This window comes from Lasioglossum baleicum, chromosome 4 (genome assembly GCF_051020765.1).
Source record: "Lasioglossum baleicum chromosome 4, iyLasBale1, whole genome shotgun sequence".
Taxonomy (NCBI): Eukaryota; Metazoa; Arthropoda; class Insecta; order Hymenoptera; family Halictidae; genus Lasioglossum; species Lasioglossum baleicum.
The window spans coordinates 10,613,555-10,631,793 of record NC_134932.1 but is presented as its reverse complement, the minus strand read 5'-3'; the positions used below and the strand labels follow the sequence as shown (position 1 = coordinate 10,631,793).

The following is an 18,239-nucleotide window of genomic DNA, read 5'->3' as shown; positions in this document are numbered from 1 at the left end:
AAAATTGAAAATTTTCGTCACTGGAAATTACGAAAATCCTTAAATTCTTCTACATGCTTTCACGTATTAATGTATCTTCTCTTCCCACGTATTGATCTCCAAGTCCATCATATTTCAATGAAATCATAATCAGCAACATCTGTCTCCGAAAAGATTGTATTGTATTTAAGTTCGTGTGTATTCACATAAATTAAATGAAAATTATTTCATACTTTCTAGTGCACATTTTAGTGCGTTTTTTCGAAGTCGGTTTAATTTTTTTTATAAAATTTTTTTATTATCATAGCCTTTGAGAGATTTTGTTATTCCTCGTGAGCAGAAAAGTGTTCCGAGCCAATGGCTCTCCTTTTGTGAATTTTAATTCCCACTCGTGAACACTCTTAAAACCTATGTGGCTTTTATCCATCGCAATGAATCTCACTTACAAAATTATCTGAAACACGTTAAATCGAATTCATTGAAAAGGATCTCAGGCAATTCCACGTTCTATTTAATCAATATTCGCCAACATAATCGTGTACAGTGTTAGGCTACTGGTGCTCGAAATGCAGAATGAAAACGGACGAATAAATTCAACCTATGTACTTCCTGAACTAGCAAACAGACTTAAGTCATTCGCTATTTGAAACACAAATGCTAAAAATAAATTAGTGACATACTTCAAGAAATAAACCAACCGTTTATTTTTCAACGGGAATTATGCTAGTTTCTAAATAAAAATACGATTTACACTTCCAAGGGTACCTGTACAGGAAAACGTCGACATAAAAGTTCTCCAAACGAATACTGAACAAACATTTACTCCTTTATTCTTATTGAAACAAAATTTTGTTCAAACAACGGGAGCCAAAACAGATCGTCTAAGCTTTAGAAACACTCTCTCAAAATTTATGTTCGAATTTCACGTTCGAATATCGGACAGGTACACGGGCAGTCACGATGAAAATAATTTACAACAGGATATATTTTATTTTTGAAAAAGGGGGTGAGAAACATGTCCGTTAGAGGCGATCGCTATTACGAATCCACGTAGCTCGAGAATCATTCCCTTCGTGAAAAGATATTGGTCGCCGGCTAGTATAAAAGTTCTTTAGCAGGGTGCCTGTCGGGGATGAATAACGACGGATGAGCCAATCGTGTTCGTTCCTTCAGGGGGTTGCTACCGGGACCTCGTGCTGATCGTAAACCCCCTCGAGGACCAATGGTGGCCCATGCAACTAACCCCCTCGGTTCCTCGAGACCGCTCGTTTCGTCGTGTAATGGCGAATATCTCGCAGCTGATATACTTGAACGACTTTCATCAAACGTTAGTTGTCTGAAATTAATCTCGTAAAAAATGACCGTCAAGAAGGGAAGCGGGGACCGGTTCTCTCCGAGAGAATGAGCGTTTTAAGAGTTTCTCCTAGAAGCCTGGCGAATCCGAATCATCCTAATCGGGGATGGACTCCTCTGTTTTGTCCTCCTATAAAAGAAAAATTATGCACAGCGGCACACTGTTCGCGATGGAATCGGAAAATGGCTATTTGGAGTACCTCGTTCGAAAGATACGGGCACGTTTCAAATTGTGTTTTCTTGAAACGGAAGTTTTGTATCTTATTTCTACTGTTTTTGCTAATAAAATATAGATATACTAGCTTTCGGGTCTTGATGCATTTATAGCAAAATTAAGTAGATGAAATTTAACATTGTAGTGTTTCTATTTCTTGCGAGCACAGTATGCTTATAACCACAGTATGTTTATTTATAAATTTTGTAAAACATATTTCGAAGATTATTATTCTTTTAGACGCGTTAATCTTTCTACTGTTTCTAATGCAGCAGCCATTTATTTAATTAATTCGTCATCGCCGCAGATAGATAAAGTATTAAATTTCAAATATCTACGACGATGGTGCGGTTTCAATTTAAATAAGGTTTGACTAATCGATACATCGAAATCAATTAATTTCTTTCCAAAATTGTCAGCAGAGGTCGCATTGGGTCGCATCCACGCATCATAGTCAGTCGTCAGTCTCGGTCAGTGAGAAAGTTTCCTCTGTCAGACAGATTAGATTCTGTACTTAGAAATTCTATTTATGTGACAATTTAGTTAACAAAACAATGTTAATCTCACGAACCGTACCGATTTTGAAAGCTGTGTGTAACTTAAATGCTAGAAAAAACGCCGCTATCAATCTCGCACAGGTTCGCAATGTAAAGTAAGTTGCTATACGTCCGTTATATAATTCGAAAAGAGGTTATGTATATGTATTTTCGTTTTCACTTAATTCGCTTTTAACTCCTTGACTAATATTCTCCTAAATATATTTGACTAATAACTCCTTGATCAATATTCTGAACAGAGTCTAATAAATGTGTATGTTATTTAATTTCCTTTGAACCGAAATAAAATTCTTATTTGTTGTAGTCGATATATTTGCCCATAACTATGAAAGTGGTCTAGTGGAAATTTCAAAAAAATGAGTTTATCAGTTATTTCGCATTACATTATTTTAAACGAAATTAATTCAATGTATATTTTTAGGATATTGTATAAACTGAACTATTAAATAGCGCTTGTTATTTCAGCATTATATGGAATTCGTTTAGCGCTAGTATCCTTTTCCTATTAAATTCCTTGAAACAAGAAATATAGCTCACTTAGACTACTTTGATATCATATAGCCTTCCGAACGACAAAGAATGTCTAATCGCTATGACCACAAAACAAATAGTAGCGCAACAATTTCGCAGACGAATTTATAGAAATAAATAGATAGACGTGTCAATACCTTACGCAAATCAGGAAGTTTATTTTCGTTTTAGTCCACTCGATTTACTAGAGCACTGTTCAGAGCGTTTTATTAATTTCATAATCGTTTTCAGATTAATATACCGTAGCAAAGTTGAGCCATCTAAATTTGAATACTGGACAGCAGAGATTATTACAGGAGTATTTTGGTGGTGGGTTTTCTGGTTCTTGTATCATGACTGGGACAATTTTTCCAAGGTAAGAAAAATGTTAAACTAGCAAATCATTCCCTATATTATATAGGAAATATGAAACTTTCAGAAACCTGTACCTACTTTTCTAATACATTCTCTATTTCCAGGGCCATATTCCAGGCCCGATACCAGAAATATTTTCAGACGAGGAGTTAGGAATTCCACCAGATGATTAAGCGATAAGTAGGCTTCTGGTACAAATATGGTACTTCAAACACTTTAGTTTCAAATACGAAGTCCTAGTACATTGCAGAGTTTTCGACACATTATCCTATAACGATAGGGAACGTAATGCTTAATGATTTTTATATAATATTGTTTCCGAAAATAAATTGTTTTAGAAAATTTTTCGATGCATCATGTGCGTTTATTTAAAGCCAAAGTAACAAAAGTTTATGCGTTCGGACGTCCATTTGTTCTCCTCTTAACTACGTGTCGGCACTTTGATTGTGACAGTCTTGAGTTCCAAATATTCCTTTATTCCCTCAGCACCCCTAGAAGCATAAGAAGGAAAACATTATGGTTCCAGTTCGCTTTTCGCAATTGTTTTTCTGTGCACGACTCCAAACTTACAGCTCGCGACCGATACCGGACTCTTTGAATCCACCGAACGGAGTTTGGCTCGTGATAGCGTCGTAACAATTCACCCTGTTGAAATGTATGCATTTTAGAGAATTTACGAACTTGCTGATATCATTCTGAACATTTGGTATGTGTTGTTTATAGAAATTTTTACCAGACACTGCCAGCTTCCACTGCTTGTGCGAACGTCAACGCTTTGTCGATGTCTTTGGTGAGCACACCGGCAGCCAGACCGTAGTTTGTATTGTTCGCACGCTCGATCACCTCGTCGAGGGTTTCGAATTTTAAAATTGACTGAACGGGTCCGAATATCTCATCCGTAGCGATCGTCATGTTGTCGGTCACGTTCGAAAAGACTGTCGGCTGTAATTAACAGAAAAATGAGTGGTCTTCATTCCAACGGAACATTTAATTCACTGCCCCAACACCAACTACGTAATGTCATTTTTCTCTATCGGTCTCAGTTCTACAAAAAATTAATTTTTTAAACACTGGGTTACGGAGCACTAAAACATGACTATTTTAAATTATTTTCTAAAAATAACGAGACCGTGTCTATCAAAATTTTTACAATATATACCCAAAGAAATGAATTTGTTAAATTTGCTGAACCATGGAATTATACCTTAATGAAGTATCCAACTTTGCCGAACTGTTCCCCACCGGTTTCCAACACAGCACCTTCTTTCTTTCCAGTCTGAATGAATTTCTGAACTTTGTTGAACATTTCATCGTCGATTTGCGGTCCCTGTTGCGTTTTCGAGTCGAAAGGATCGCCGAGCGTCCTCTGTGCTGCTAATTGTTTAGCTTGGACAACAAATTCATCGTAGATCTTGGCCTGGACGAAGGTACGAGAACCGGCGCAACAATTTTGTCCGTGGTTAGCGAACACGGCTTCGTGAGCGATTTTCGCAGCTTCTTTAACTGTAAATCATTCTTTATTATTAATCTGTAATCTTACGATAATTTTCATAGAAAGGACTTCGTCAACGCACCATCGAAGTCGTCGAAAATAACCAGAGGACTTTTGCCACCTAATTCCAGGCTGACTCGCTTCAGATTCGTCTTACCAGCCGCTTGCATGATCAGATGGCCAATCTAGAGACGAATATTTTTAGAGGATACAATTGGTAATTAATAGAGACATGCGAGAATTTTATTCGGGATTTCCGAACATTTTCCAGTTCTTGAATATATCGAGATTCTCAAAATTATTGAGAATTCGACTCGTCCCGGGTTCTCGCACGCCTCTAGTAATTCATTCTAGCACCATCGGAATTTCAAGATTTACGGTCGGTAGCAAAATTGTTAATAAATTACTTCGGAGGATCCAGTGAATGCAACTTTGCGGATGTCTGGATGCTCGGTGATGGCTGCACCTGCAGTCGGTCCATACCCCGTGATAACGTTTATAACACCAGCAGGAAAACCAGCTTCCTTGGCCAGCGCTGCGGCATACAACGCGGTAAGTGGCGTTTGTTCGGCTGGTTTCAATACGAGGGTGCATCCGGTTGCCAATGCTGGAGCCCATTTCCACACCAGCATACCGAAGGGATAATTCCAAGGAATGATTTGTCCTACCACTCCAACTGGCTCCTTTCGTGTGAAGGTGACATAGTTTCCATCTAGATAATGTAATGTTTTAACGAATATAGAATCATCAATAGCAAGAGAGATACTCTCAGTTGTGCATACATACCTGTTGGAATAGTGTCACCAGTAATTTTGTCGCACCATCCAGCATGGTTACGCAGTACGTCTGCGGAGAAATACATTTCTCCAAGAGCATTTTGATATGCCTTCCCAGTGTCCATAGTTTCGAGGGTGGCTATCTTCTCCGCATCGCGTATAATAAGGTCTGCAAACTGTTGCACAATTTATTTAGTAGAAAATAGTACTATGTTGAATCTTCCTAAAAAATACAGGGTAAAAAATGAACCTTGTTGATCAGACTTGCACGTTCGGTTGCATTCATGTTCCTCCATACCGATCCCCTGTGGAATGCCTTCTTTGCAGCTGCAACTGCCTTGTCCACGTCAGCCTGTGTCAGGGTTGCACGAAAGAACAGCATTTAAAAAAACGAACGCTAGACAATTGAATGAAAATATAAGAACTTGATATTACCTTGTCACCCTCGGCTACTTCGGTGATAACAGCACCGGTGGCTGGGTTTATGGTGGCAAACTTTTTGCCACTTACTGCATCGACAAACTCATTGTTGATGAACAACTGCGAACAAATTGAATATTAATGAAACTCGTGTTTCAGGAGTGTGTTCTAGTGTCCATAGTAGCTTGGAATTGATATGAAAAGCACTTGAGAAAATAGAAATGTAATCTGAGGTGTTAGTTATCATCTACCTGAGTGTACTTGATGTCTGTCTTCTTGCAAGTCATTTTAACGTGTGGTTTCTTTGCCGGCCACTTCACGAATGATCTCGTATCTTGTTACGCACCCGCTAATTTATAACAGAAGGAAACGTATGATCTAATCTAGCTTGATGATACGTAATATGGAGGGGGCGCGGTGCGATAGGATACTGACTCCGAATCTTGTTTCTGAAAACATTGGGATTTCTATGGACGATATTAAGCCAGGTCTCCATTCGAGAAGAATGAAACCTTAAGAATTCTAACCTTAAGGTTACGATAGATTTGGGGAATCTTCGATGCGTTGATAGATTGAAGTGTGTAAATGACATTCTGTCCTACTAGTACTATAATTATGTATAGCGTTAAATATAGACACTCGCAGTTTAATCTTTAGTTATCGAAGACTTCATAAAGAAAATAATAACAACTCTTTTATAACAAACTGGTAATGACAAGTTGCATTTAATTTTAAAAGATGGTAACAATAGAGAGGTATTTTAATTTTTAATTAATTTTTCATAAACTATATGAAAATGTACCACAAAGGAGAAAATTATTTATTGGTTTCGGAGATTTAAGAAACTTTTATGAAATTAATTGAACCGTTGATAAAAAGAGCAACAGCTCCGATAACAAAATAAAAGCTCCAGCCGCCGGAGTTTATTAAATCAATAAATCACGTGTCAGAGTCCGAAGAAGCGGACGCTGTAGGTAAATGGAAAAATTTCGTGTTGTTTAAAGAAGAATTGTGGATGTGATATTGAGTTACGTATCAGAAAAAATAAATCTGCAACTGGTCAAGAAGTCTGCAGACGTCGTTAATATCCTGTTCATATTAATCCCCCTCGATACAACGAAATATTTGATATGGATACTGATCGAGATTGTACAACGAACCAACAGTCACCGCATTGTGGGACCGGCGATGCGGTAAATTAATTAACTTTTAAACAATTTTGATTCACAAGTAGACTCGACAGTAATTTGTGAAATTAATTATGATTACGCAACATGTTTTTTAATGCAACACGTTTCGTAAACAGAAGCGATACAATTACGGTGCATATTATAATTAGTTTCATAATCTTTTCCCACTCGCAACCGCGCTTTGATAAAATTGTTTTTAATCAAATATTTTTAAATAGACATCTAACTTATTGATTTAGAATCATTCAATTTATTTTTAGTCTCTACCTGGAGGAAGCAGTGTCTAATATATCCATTGAGAAACTACGATAGTTTATACTGAAAATATTGTCAGTCATCAATGATTGCGATACCGTCAATAGGTTTCATCACAAATAGAATTCTGCTATCTATAAATAACGATATCAGTATTTATTTCTTGACGCTTACACCTCTCACATTCGAACCGCAATTCTGCGGGCCATCGCGTGAAAGATAAATGATACAGACCGAGACCAAAATATCAATGATTACAAGTCAAATGTACAGTTGTAAACTATACATATACTGGGTGGTCCACACAACTTGCACACCTATATAACTTCCAAAGTATGCGTTGCGCGGAAAAGTTCTGTATACAGAAGTTGCATGGTCTGAAGGGATACATTATGTAGTATATTTATTTTTGTTCACAGGTGGAGGCGTTTCGGAGATTTGAAGGTCGACTTTGTTTTTTTAAACGGAGTACTATATTTTTTATACCAAAATATGGAAGAATGTCGAATTCTCAGTGAAAAAGTATTACCTTCATTAGTATTACCTTAAACCTAATTACCGAGTAAAATTTTCAGGAAATAAAATAATTTTACTCGTTAATTATTAGGTTTAGGGCTAATGAAGGTCAATACTTTTTTACTCAGAATTCGACATTCTTCCATATATTTTGGTATAAAAAATATAGTATTCCATTTTAAAAAACCAAAGTCGACCTTCAAATCTCCGAAACGCTTCCATCTATACAAAAATTAAATACGCTACATAACGTACTCCTTCAGACCATGCAACTTTTGTATACAGAACTTTTTCGTGCAATGCATACTTTGGAAGTTATACATATAGATGTACAAGTGCGTGAACCACTCTGTATACATATGAATAGTTATAAATATATTTGTACAGATAACTTTTATTGGTCGACAATGATAGAGTGTTTTGTTTCCTGCAACGTTATCGCACTATTACAGTTCAAAACATATTTAACATTCCTCTATAGAAATGTGAACGAAACAACCGATCAACACCCGACGGTGCTGTTCCATTTCGCGCGATAACCAAAAGGCTTTTCCATTATCCTCAGAATTTCAGAGATCTAATTTGTAATCAAATTTTCATCACTTATCGGTTTACATCCTGTATATGATATAGGCCAGTGTAGTCCAGGGCTCCCCCCTTGAACATTTTCTTTGCGGACCCCATCCCAACCATAGGCATTTTACCTAATTCTTGAGACTTAATTTGAAACTTGAAAATGTGAAAACATACATATATGAAACATTTTGAACATGGAAATCATTTGAATGACCTTTTCTTTAGCAAAAATATCTTTCGCGGACTACACAGTTTAAGAACCACGGATATATACCATTTCAACGCTCATTTGTATGTTAATATGTACATTGTTCAAAGTTGCAGACACAAATGTTAATGTTGCTGAAGGCTGCATAGTTTAGGGTAATGCGATATGAAACACATGTACAGTTTTTCTTATCCGGAAAACTATATTCGAACTTCGAATCTTTGATGGGTCCAAGGTTCGAACATGTGGGTGACAAACGAAACTTTCACGATATCGGCGCTACATTTTTGAAGGATTCAAGTACTTATGTATTATAAAATACGCAGTTATGTAGCCACAACCCGAGAGTCCGCGCTCACCGTACAATTTATGGCATATACAGGGTGTTCGGTAACTGGTGGTACAAGCGAAAAGGGAGTAATTCTACATGAAAAAATAAGTCGAGAATATAGAATAAAATTTGTTCATGTTGACGCTTTGGTTTCGAGAAAATCGACTTTGAATTTTCGCTGGGTACGCGTGCACTTGATCACGTCTCGTTATAATGGGTCTTTCTGGAGACCCATATGAGTCTCACTGTAAATCATTGTCTCGATTGAAGTTTATGTTGATAAACACTTCTAGTGTCACGGAAATGTTCATTTTATCTATCATCGAACTATCTTCCCTTTACCGCTAAACACTACAGGGTGTCCCACCCGATTTCGACATCTTGAGTTTCTCGCTATTGTTACTCGTAGCAAAAAATGTTTCAGCGGAGGCTTGAATGGTACCGAGTGGAGCATATTCTGATGTTATTAGTTTTTTTCGTGAGTGGACGCGTAAAGGTCAACTTTGTTTTTTTTAATGGAATGAGGTATTTTTTAAGGATGTTCTGGAGGTACAATGAGAGACAAAAATACAAGAAATTCGAAATCCATCAATATATTGGCAATGAAAGCCCATTCATGAGTATATTTTGCATTCAAAAAATAGATCAATTTAAAAAGCTTCCGTTTAATTCGTGAATTTCATGTTATATTTATTTTTTAATCAAATTGTCTTCATATTATAAGAAATTGTAAGTGGCTTTCGCGAATAATTGTACCCTCTGATTGTATAGCTACATATATTCAGTAGTCTACACAGTTGTCGCGTTTCCATGCTAATGAGAAGGACAACACGATAAAGACGTTCTGTAACCATTTATAATTTTTTGCTTTGTAACTGTGTAGTGAATCCTAATAAATTTTGAACATAAATAATTACATAATTTTTACTATATTTAAAAAGAAACTGGAGTTTCTAGTTGCGTTTTTTCAAGGTTTAAATAGGGTTTGAAGTGGAATTTTATGAATTATCCATAAGAAGACGTGTTAAAATGTGCAAACTTTAAGTTGCTATAATTCTTAAACGGTGCAGTGAATCGAACTCAAACTTTGGTAATTGCATTAATTTAGTAAGAATTATATCTTGTCAAATTTTCAAAAATTTTGTTGCGTTTTTATATACCTACAGAACATCCTTAATACATCAATCGATGCAGTTCGATTCGTTATAAAAAAGTACTAACCTGTGTATGTCGAAAAGTTAGTAGTTTGGGAGATATTTCAATTTAAATAACTCTAAAACACCATTACTGCCGTACTAAGACGTTAGCGTTTATTTACATGTGTAACGTTTTAGTACGACAGTTATGGTGTTTTAGAGTTATTTAAATTGAAATATCTCCTGAACTACTAACTTTTCGACATACACAGGTTAGTACCTTTTTATAACGAATGTCCAACTGCATCGATTGATGTATTAAAAAGTACCTCATTCCATTTAAAAAGACAAAGTTGACCTTTATATGACCTTTTAGGCGTCCACTCACAAAAAAACTAATAACATCAGAATATGCTCCACTCGATACCATTCAAGCCTCCGCTGAAACATTTTTTGCTCCGAGTAACAATAGCGAGAAACTCAAGATGCCGAAATCGGGTGGGACACCCTGTATAATGCGATCCGTTATAACGAGACATGATCAAGTGAACGCGAAAATTCAAAGTCGATTTTCTCGAAAACAAAGAAATGAAAAAATTTTATACGATATTTTCGACTTATTTTTTCATGTAGAATCGCCCTATTTTCGCTTGTACCACCAGTTACCGAACACCCTGTATATAGGTGTTGTTTCGCAGCGCTTAGCTGCCGAGAACAGAAATTTTCTCGAAGGTAAATAGACTGTCACAATAGTTCCCGGTACGAAAGGTAAATCAACGCGCGAGGTACGAGATCGAATTCGCTTGCTCGCGACAGCACCACATAGCGGATTCCTAATTGCTACAGTCCAATCGGTAGCGGCTCCTCCGGGGAAAACCTCACGGGAAAAGCCTAGAAACTCTCATAGCACCCTCGACATAGGCAGAAGAATATTGTACGAGACGAGAATCGCACGAAATAGAGAACGAGACGGAAAGCGTTTCGTTCTCACACGAAAATCGCCGAGTTATCTCGCGAAATAATAATAGAAGTATCGCTACGACGACTTACCGTTCCTCGTAGATGTTCGGATTCCTCGATTTTTGCTTAGACACAATAATTATGCGCTCGATAACGAAAGGCACGAATGCTAGTCAGACAGTCATCCTTCTCGGCTTCCTTATATCCTTTATATTCCCACCATTACTGTCGACTTAATTTGGTTTGCCGCACGCGCAGAATTCTAAAGTGCAGGGCAGTTACCTTGGTTGGTCCCGCCATTCCGCTGTTAATATTTGCAACGTTACAAATGCTGTGAAAATGACACGAATGTATTCGGGAGAGCCTGTAGAAATGTTCTAGGTAAAAATCATACGTACAGATTTTACGATTAGAAAAAATTCTTAAAGCGAAACATTTGATTTTGTTTCTCGTTTTGCTCGTCTTGCAACGCAATGAAAAATTAGACACTTCGGCTGGCTGTTCCGAAGGATCTTTCAACCATAAACGATTTGTTACAGCCTTGTCCTATGATGGAATTGTCGGGCGAGGAAGCACAAGACAGATCAGCCCCCTATTTTCCTCAACCAGGAGACGAACTTCCGGCACAACCGGAAGCGTCGATGGACGCTCTTGGTCCATGGGCCACCGGAAGAGTAACCTTCACACCTAAAGATGGTTTAACAGGCGTGAGACCGGTGGTTGACCGATATTCCGTGACTAAATTCGGCGCGCCGCAATGGAGGGCCCACAATCTCAAATTTTTCCAACAATCCAACGAAAAGATTCGAGACGCTCAGTACGAAAAGATACCTTCGCTTTTCGTCCACCGTTTACAACTCCATAGTGCTCGGCTGGATAGTGGAACGTTTACTATGTATACTCTCGGGTCTAATTTAGCTACGCGATCTTTGATACTAGAAACGAATGGCAAAGATATTCTTCCCTCGTATAGTGTTACTACCTCGGCGCCACGAATCTGCGCGTCTCTTCCTTTGTGTTTGGTCTTGTTTTAATCAGAAAAATTTCACCAATCCGTTGGCAAAGGTTTCGTAACGAAATAACTAAACGTAATAAAGTTTTATCATTGCATTAGTATTGCCTCACTGATATCCGACCTCGGATCGTGTTACATTGTAGCGCGGCCGCGCGACAGCACAAGGAAAAACCTTCTAGTTGATGAGAAAGAAAGTCTAGATAAGAATGCAGGGGGCCAAGCCCCCCCCCCCCCCAAGAAAAAAAGGTTTAGCTTCCAAAATTAAAATCGCGTAATAGCCATGGGTACCGTTGAACATATTTTGGCAGAGAAAAAGAAAAAGAGGTCATCACGCAAAACCTAGAGCTGGGTTCACCTGCCCCCCCCCCCAGATTAAATCCTGGGTGCGCTACTGACTGTACATACTTCCATACTGCTCGCCCAAATCTCTAAGCCAAGCAGTATCGGAGTAAACGTCGTGTTCCTATTTGAATTCCTACTCTTGTTTTCTGATGCAACGAATGAGCGAACCAACTTTATCGCAGGCTAGCAATAAGCAACGCGAAAAGGTGCGTCGATCAATCGTACAAGCAGGCGGACAAGACGCAATTGGAGACGACGAATCACTTAAAGACTCGCTCCGCCGAGGTGTATCGTTGGAAAGTCGAGCTGGAACACGTGAACCGGGACATCACCGAGGAAATTGAATTACTGGAGGCGGAACGTCGACGAGTAAAGCAATCATTGTCGGTTCTCACGGTCCCGGAATCGATCGCCGGTGAATTCATGCAACTGCGCTCGAAGCGGTTGGAGTCTGATCTGATCCGCGACGAGGTCGAAGAGGAGTTGACCAAGGTGCCTGTCGTATAGCGCCTCCTGAGAAAAGGGGGAATAAATCATAGCTGAATCGAACATGATTGTCAATTGTCGTAGGAGGTAGCGCTTTGCTCGGAGATACGGGAGTTGCTCGGCAGGACGCGCGAGCAGATAGAAATGCAATTGACAGAGCTGAAGGCAGCCAAGGCGAGACTTGAAGTGGATTGGACAGATAAGACTGATGCGTATCAAATAGACTCTGAAGCCGCGCAGCTGAAAAATGACTCCCCCGTTATTCTGTGGAGACCTGGCGCGACGAGGTTCCCGGCAGAGTGTGTAGCAAGTCATTGAATGTAACTAGAGTCCTGATAACCCGCTCGTAAATGTGATAAGCTCACCGAACGAATGCCTGAGACACCGTGATTCTATTCGAGGTCATTCTAGTTATCTTTGGGATCGACCATTTTCCCAAATCCGAAAATCTTCATCGTTTCAAAAAGCTTCTGCTGCGTGAACGACTCTTACATAGAACGATTCTGTAGACTCCCCCGAATACAATAATACATATTTCTATAACATTATAGGCCTAGCTTACTTGCTAAAAGGAAACACGAAGTTCCGTCAGGGTTTCATAAATTATACAATATATTCCATGATTCTTAAAATACCGCACAAGTTTCCACGTAAATTAATCTTAGGGTACAGATACAGTGGAGCGGTGAAGATCGAGGGTCGCGGCAAAATCAAACCAATATAATGAAATGCGACTGTATATAGCGGAGCGGTGATGAGAGAATAGCGGTGCATAATAAACAAAATTCATCGCACTGTATTCATCAATCGCTCCACTATATTCTCGGGCTTAGATTATAAATCAGTGTACAGAATGCCATAATTGTATAATTGTACAACAATTGTAATAAACGCTTCTGTCGACAGACAATCAACCCCAGCCAGCTACGAACATTATACGCGCGAATGTTTGACCGACGCAGAGGCGGCCCGACAGAAATCGGCGAACCTGAGGGCCGCGTTGGGCGCGATTTTCACGAACTCCATAAAGGATCTACGCGATCAAGCAAACCGCGTGGATCTCGCTCTCGGTGGTAAGATCAAGCTTACGGAGGAGGTGTGCTCGCAGCTGGAGAAGGAGCTGCTTCGCGTGAGTTTCATCGCGAAGTTACAACGATGTATCATTCTCGCGTAATTTGACCGGCACTTCGAATGCTTCCAGTGCTTGCACGAGCTGGCGAACACCGAGAAAGCGATCGAAGAGCTTCGTCATTCAGCGAGGGGGCTCGATTACGCCATGAAAGTTGCGCAAACACGATTAGCAGAGAGATTACAGCGGCGGAATGTTGAAAACTGCCGCGATACGCCCCAATTTGCGTGAGTATCGTGGACCAACGCGAATGTTTCATTAATATTAAGCGAGTCATCTAAAAAAAGACTCCTAAACGAGTCCTTCGCCTTTGAAAATCGAGAACGTTCCTTGAGAAAGGCTTGTTTCTTTACTGTGAACTTTACACAGTCTTTACACAGTGAACAAAATCTTTTTTCTAACAATGTGTGCGAAATAAAGTTGCACAAGCCGTTTTCTTAGAATACAAGGAATAGATTGCGGATTTTTATGCACAATCAAAATTGTCCACATTAATTGCAAGATACAGGAGTCACATAGACATCTTTTTTAAACTGCATAAAATCGGCAGTCTATTCATTGAAGTAAAGCGTACAGCGAATCGAATACAAATGGCTTTCAAGTAATTATTTCTGTACGTGTTTCGATCAGGCTCATAGAGGAAGTGAAGATGCTGAACGAACGCACTTCCGCCATGCTGGCCGAGCTGAGGAGAGCCGAGGAGACCCAGACTGGTCTGGTCAAGGTCAGAAGCGACCTCGAACGAGAGATCATCGTGAAACGGAAAACATTGTATATAGACAAGCAGCGTGGCCAATTGTTGCGATCTTTTTACCCGTCGGCCACGACTCTATCCGGTTTTTAATGGTATTTAAATGCTTCTATTACGGCTTGCTAATTATCACGTCCCGTGCCCTTCGATCATTTGGTCCACCATATGCAGGGTTCGGCTAAATTGCCTCGTCAAAATTATTGTCGTGATAAACATTAAAATTCGGCATAGAAAAACATTTTCAAAAATTCAGTAAGCATTTCGTCTTGGTTCGCTCGTGAAAATGTGTATTTGCTTAAAGACTCGGAATGTATTTCTAAGTTGCCTGTGGAGAGTAAACAGTCTTGGGCAAACATCACAATGATAATGTTCGACTATGTTTAGTTACGACTTCTTTGAGAAGATGTTTTACAGTGTACCGTTTGTTTAAACTGCCGAAATTTTCCACTCCACATGACACACATCCGACTGCAATTAGAGGGCCGGTAATCGGCGACTGTCACGGTAACGAACGCATTAAATTATAATTAAATAAATCAAACTATGAAATCTTGAAAGACGTGGCACGGAACGTGTCGAACGAATACACGGAACACGAGATTCAATGGAGATTAACGTTGGCTCTATAAATATATTTCGGAAGTACACCATTTAACCACGCGAAAAATATAGCGGTCCTTAGTATTTACGTGTAATAGTTTTGTATAACATTTTCGTTTTGATATTTTATACAAAAATGAAAAAAAATATACGGCCTGGACAGTTCCGTAGCTCTGTCTTCGCCAGACACGTCGCACGTACTCGTGCGTAGAATTAAATTAATTGTTACAAGTTCCGGGAGGCGGCGTAAGTTATCGCCGCCGTCGCGGAATTAAGTTCAGTAGAAGATAGATACATAATCATAGTTCGTCGTGCAGCTGTACATTGTTCAATACAAAATCGTAGAGATCGTCTAGATTGCGGCCACCATTGTATTCGTACACCTTCTGCCCGTCGCGGTATAAGTACAAAGAAGGAAAACCGTCGACCTCCTGTTCGTTGCACAGATCTTTGCTGACGTCCAGCGTGCAGTCCACTTTGGCGATCATCACGTTCTCCTTCCCGAAGAACTTTTTCCCGAGCTCCTCCCAAATGGGCGCTAAACGCTTGCAGTGGCCGCACCACGGCGCGAAAAATTTAACAAACGAGACTCCTGTTTCGATACCGTGCTTAAAACTGTCGCCGGTTAAGCTGAGAACAGCGTGGATGGTATTGTCCGAGCTATCAGTCTTGACGTCCACCTGCTCGTTGTTCTTAGCATGCATCTTCGACACGTAAGCCTTCAATTCTTCGTGGGTGCGTTGTCCCGCGTACTTGTCCACCTGAACATTATTTTATTCAAGTTAAAAATGTCCTTAAAACGATCGAAGATTTATATTGTATTATTCAATCTTCACCTTCTTCCCATCTTCGATCCAAAGCAAGGTTGGATACCCCTTTATATCGAACTGACTGCAAACACTACGGTGCTGGGTGCAGTCCACTTTAGATATGCTAACATGATTGCTATTACGTAAACTGTTAGCTAACTCCTCCCACGTTGGTGCTAATTTCTGACAATGACCACACCAAGGGGCATAGAACTTTACGAAATGATAGCCAGAGGATATGTGCTTGTCAAAAGTGTCCTCTGTTAATTCCAGCAGACCGTTCACCGCATCGGGAGGGGATGGAGCTTCACCTGCATTCTAAATTCAAACGATTATTATTAGAATTTGAATGGCGTGTATTAGAATTACACCGTGAATATTATAGAATTAATAATTACTCCAAAGGGGGTGTTTATTTGTTCCACCACGAAGGATATTAGAGAAGGCAAGTCTCTCGTACCCCTGAACTTAGTGCCTTTCGACTCTCCAGCTTTGAAGAATTTCAGCCTGCGAAATAAGCACCGCTAAAATGTACTTTTTATATATGTATAATTGTTCGTTTTGTATTAACATAAAAATAAGGTGTAGTAAATCAATGTTACACGTACGTAGGATAGCCAGTGACATCGTGCTCGGTACACAGACTGCTATCAGTAGTGCAATCTACTTTAACAATTTGTACATTGTTGTCTTGTTCGTTCGATATTTCGGCTAGTTGTTCCCAAGTTGGCTCCAGTCTTTGACAATGTCCACACCTGAAGAAAGAATTGTTCATCGTATGAGAACAACGCGTAAACAATGCATTGTTTTCATAAATTAAATTCTTCTAATTCTGATCCAGCAGTTAATGAGTTAATACAATAGATTCGCGCAATATAGCGTTCAAAAATAAAACGTCGAATATGAGAGACATCTCTTTGTTCCTACACTCCGAGGCAATGAACAAAGAAAAATATTTTCTTTCGTGAATAACATTATTTTCGATTAATCGTGCATTAAGCGAAACAAGATAGGAACGTACCAAGGCGCGTAGAACATAACAAAATGATTTTTCTTCTTAATTTCAGCCGCGAAATTGTCTTTGTTGTATTGCACGGTGTTGTGTTGTGCGGCCTCCTCGTCCTGTTCACTGTTGACTTGACTCAGCAGAAATAGAAAAACTAGGATATGTTTCGTTAACATGGCAATGCTTGTCGAGCGTCTCGTCATTGCGATAGATTGCGAGAACTTTACAAAATAATTCGTGATTCGGTATAAATGTTATATTGCTGCGGTTGATAGAAGTGTGAGATTTTTAAATTCGGAGCGTTGTCGCGATCGCTTTATTCTCGGAATCGTAACGTCGGAGATTCGAATGCTTTCGGAATGTGCTCTCAGGGATTTCAAAGATTTCACTGTACCTACTGAAACAGACAATTATTCAGTACCACGCGATTCTAATTGAACTATTCTTTTCACTTTGCACTCGTCTTTCAGCCTCCCACAGGGGGTGTCGACAAAGTGGCAACCAGGGGGAGTAAACTCTTATGTATGACCTTGGACTCGTTAGTACACTCTCTAAGGATATTAGATGGCACCACGATCACAACACACATCACGTGATTAAACGTGATTGGACGTGACTGATGTTCCAATCTTTGGCGCTACTATTTGTCCATGAAGTTCTTACTGGCTCTTACTTCATGTATTTGTTTATAACCTCCAAAATCACTGTCAATTGTCAATCACAGTGTCTCGACCATTGTTGCGGACTGCAATTTTACAATTTATAGTATGTAGACATTTTTATATTGTGTTGAAAATTTGATTAATAAGCTTGAAAAAAAGAAGTTTGCTCAGTGTTAAATCAATTGTAGAAATTATGTTTCAAAATTGTGCGACACTCGGTGAACTTATTTTAGAGCTTATTTTTCGAACTTTACTTTGTGCATAAATTATAAAATTTTTTTAAGTTTGTTTTTAGGATAGTAGGATAGTGAGGTGCAGAGGAGTGCTGCAGCAAGTATAAAAAGTGAAACAAATGAAACATTATCTATTATTATTTACATTATGTATTTATATTTCAATGAAATAAAATATTGTTACAAAACATGTTATGTCCTTTTACTTCTAATTGTAAGTTTAAAGTAATCGTACTGTACAGTAGACGAAAATTTGGTTTCTATTTCTTGCAATTGATACAGACAATTTTTATTTTGCATAAAGATCCGCGGTCTAATTATGATCATCTCTGTTATTGGTTATTATCAGCTCTGGTCG

General features: G+C 39.0%; 4 protein-coding genes across 7 annotated transcripts; 2 read left to right on the top strand and 2 right to left on the bottom strand.

Moving 5' to 3' along the window:
- Positions 1–1,977: 1,977 nt before the first annotated feature.
- On the top strand, positions 1,978–3,333 carry Ndufb2 (NADH dehydrogenase (ubiquinone) 1 beta subcomplex, 2, 8kDa). The gene is made up of 3 exons (XM_076422697.1): positions 1,978–2,198; positions 2,866–2,989; positions 3,093–3,333. Exons 1-3 carry the CDS (start codon positions 2,101–2,103, stop codon positions 3,159–3,161), a joined length of 291 nt encoding a protein of 96 aa, XP_076278812.1. The 5' UTR covers positions 1,978–2,100; the 3' UTR covers positions 3,162–3,333.
- LOC143208330 (aldehyde dehydrogenase 1A1) lies at positions 3,331–10,969 on the bottom strand. Its single transcript, XM_076422690.1, has 11 exons — positions 10,939–10,969; positions 5,928–6,025; positions 5,692–5,796; positions 5,507–5,608; positions 5,267–5,432; positions 4,888–5,192; positions 4,563–4,665; positions 4,193–4,491; positions 3,722–3,930; positions 3,559–3,633; positions 3,331–3,479 (listed from the first exon to the last, which is right to left on the bottom strand). Exons 2-11 carry the CDS (start codon positions 5,961–5,963, stop codon positions 3,410–3,412), a joined length of 1,470 nt encoding a protein of 489 aa, XP_076278805.1. The 5' UTR covers positions 5,964–6,025; positions 10,939–10,969; the 3' UTR covers positions 3,331–3,409.
- Positions 5,793–14,664, top strand: Tektin-a (Tektin A). 4 transcript variants are annotated; one of them, XM_076422692.1, is made up of 7 exons: positions 5,793–6,869; positions 11,388–11,665; positions 12,388–12,697; positions 12,776–12,990; positions 13,598–13,820; positions 13,893–14,047; positions 14,451–14,664. In XM_076422692.1, the coding sequence occupies exons 1-7, from the start codon at positions 6,807–6,809 to the stop codon at positions 14,662–14,664; spliced, it is 1,458 nt and encodes a 485-aa protein (XP_076278807.1). In that variant the 5' UTR covers positions 5,793–6,806. The 4 variants fall into 4 exon arrangements, with proteins under 4 accessions (XP_076278807.1, XP_076278810.1, XP_076278809.1 ...); XM_076422695.1 differs by lacking the exon at positions 5,793–6,869 and adding an exon at positions 10,046–10,160; XM_076422694.1 differs by lacking the exon at positions 5,793–6,869 and adding an exon at positions 10,198–10,620.
- Positions 13,286–17,189, bottom strand: Prtp (thioredoxin domain-containing protein pretaporter). The gene is made up of 5 exons (XM_076422696.1): positions 17,002–17,189; positions 16,589–16,735; positions 16,379–16,487; positions 16,008–16,298; positions 13,286–15,932 (listed from the first exon to the last, which is right to left on the bottom strand). Exons 1-5 carry the CDS (start codon positions 17,187–17,189, stop codon positions 15,471–15,473), a joined length of 1,197 nt encoding a protein of 398 aa, XP_076278811.1. The 3' UTR covers positions 13,286–15,470.
- Between the last annotated feature and the right edge of the window lie 1,050 nt (positions 17,190–18,239).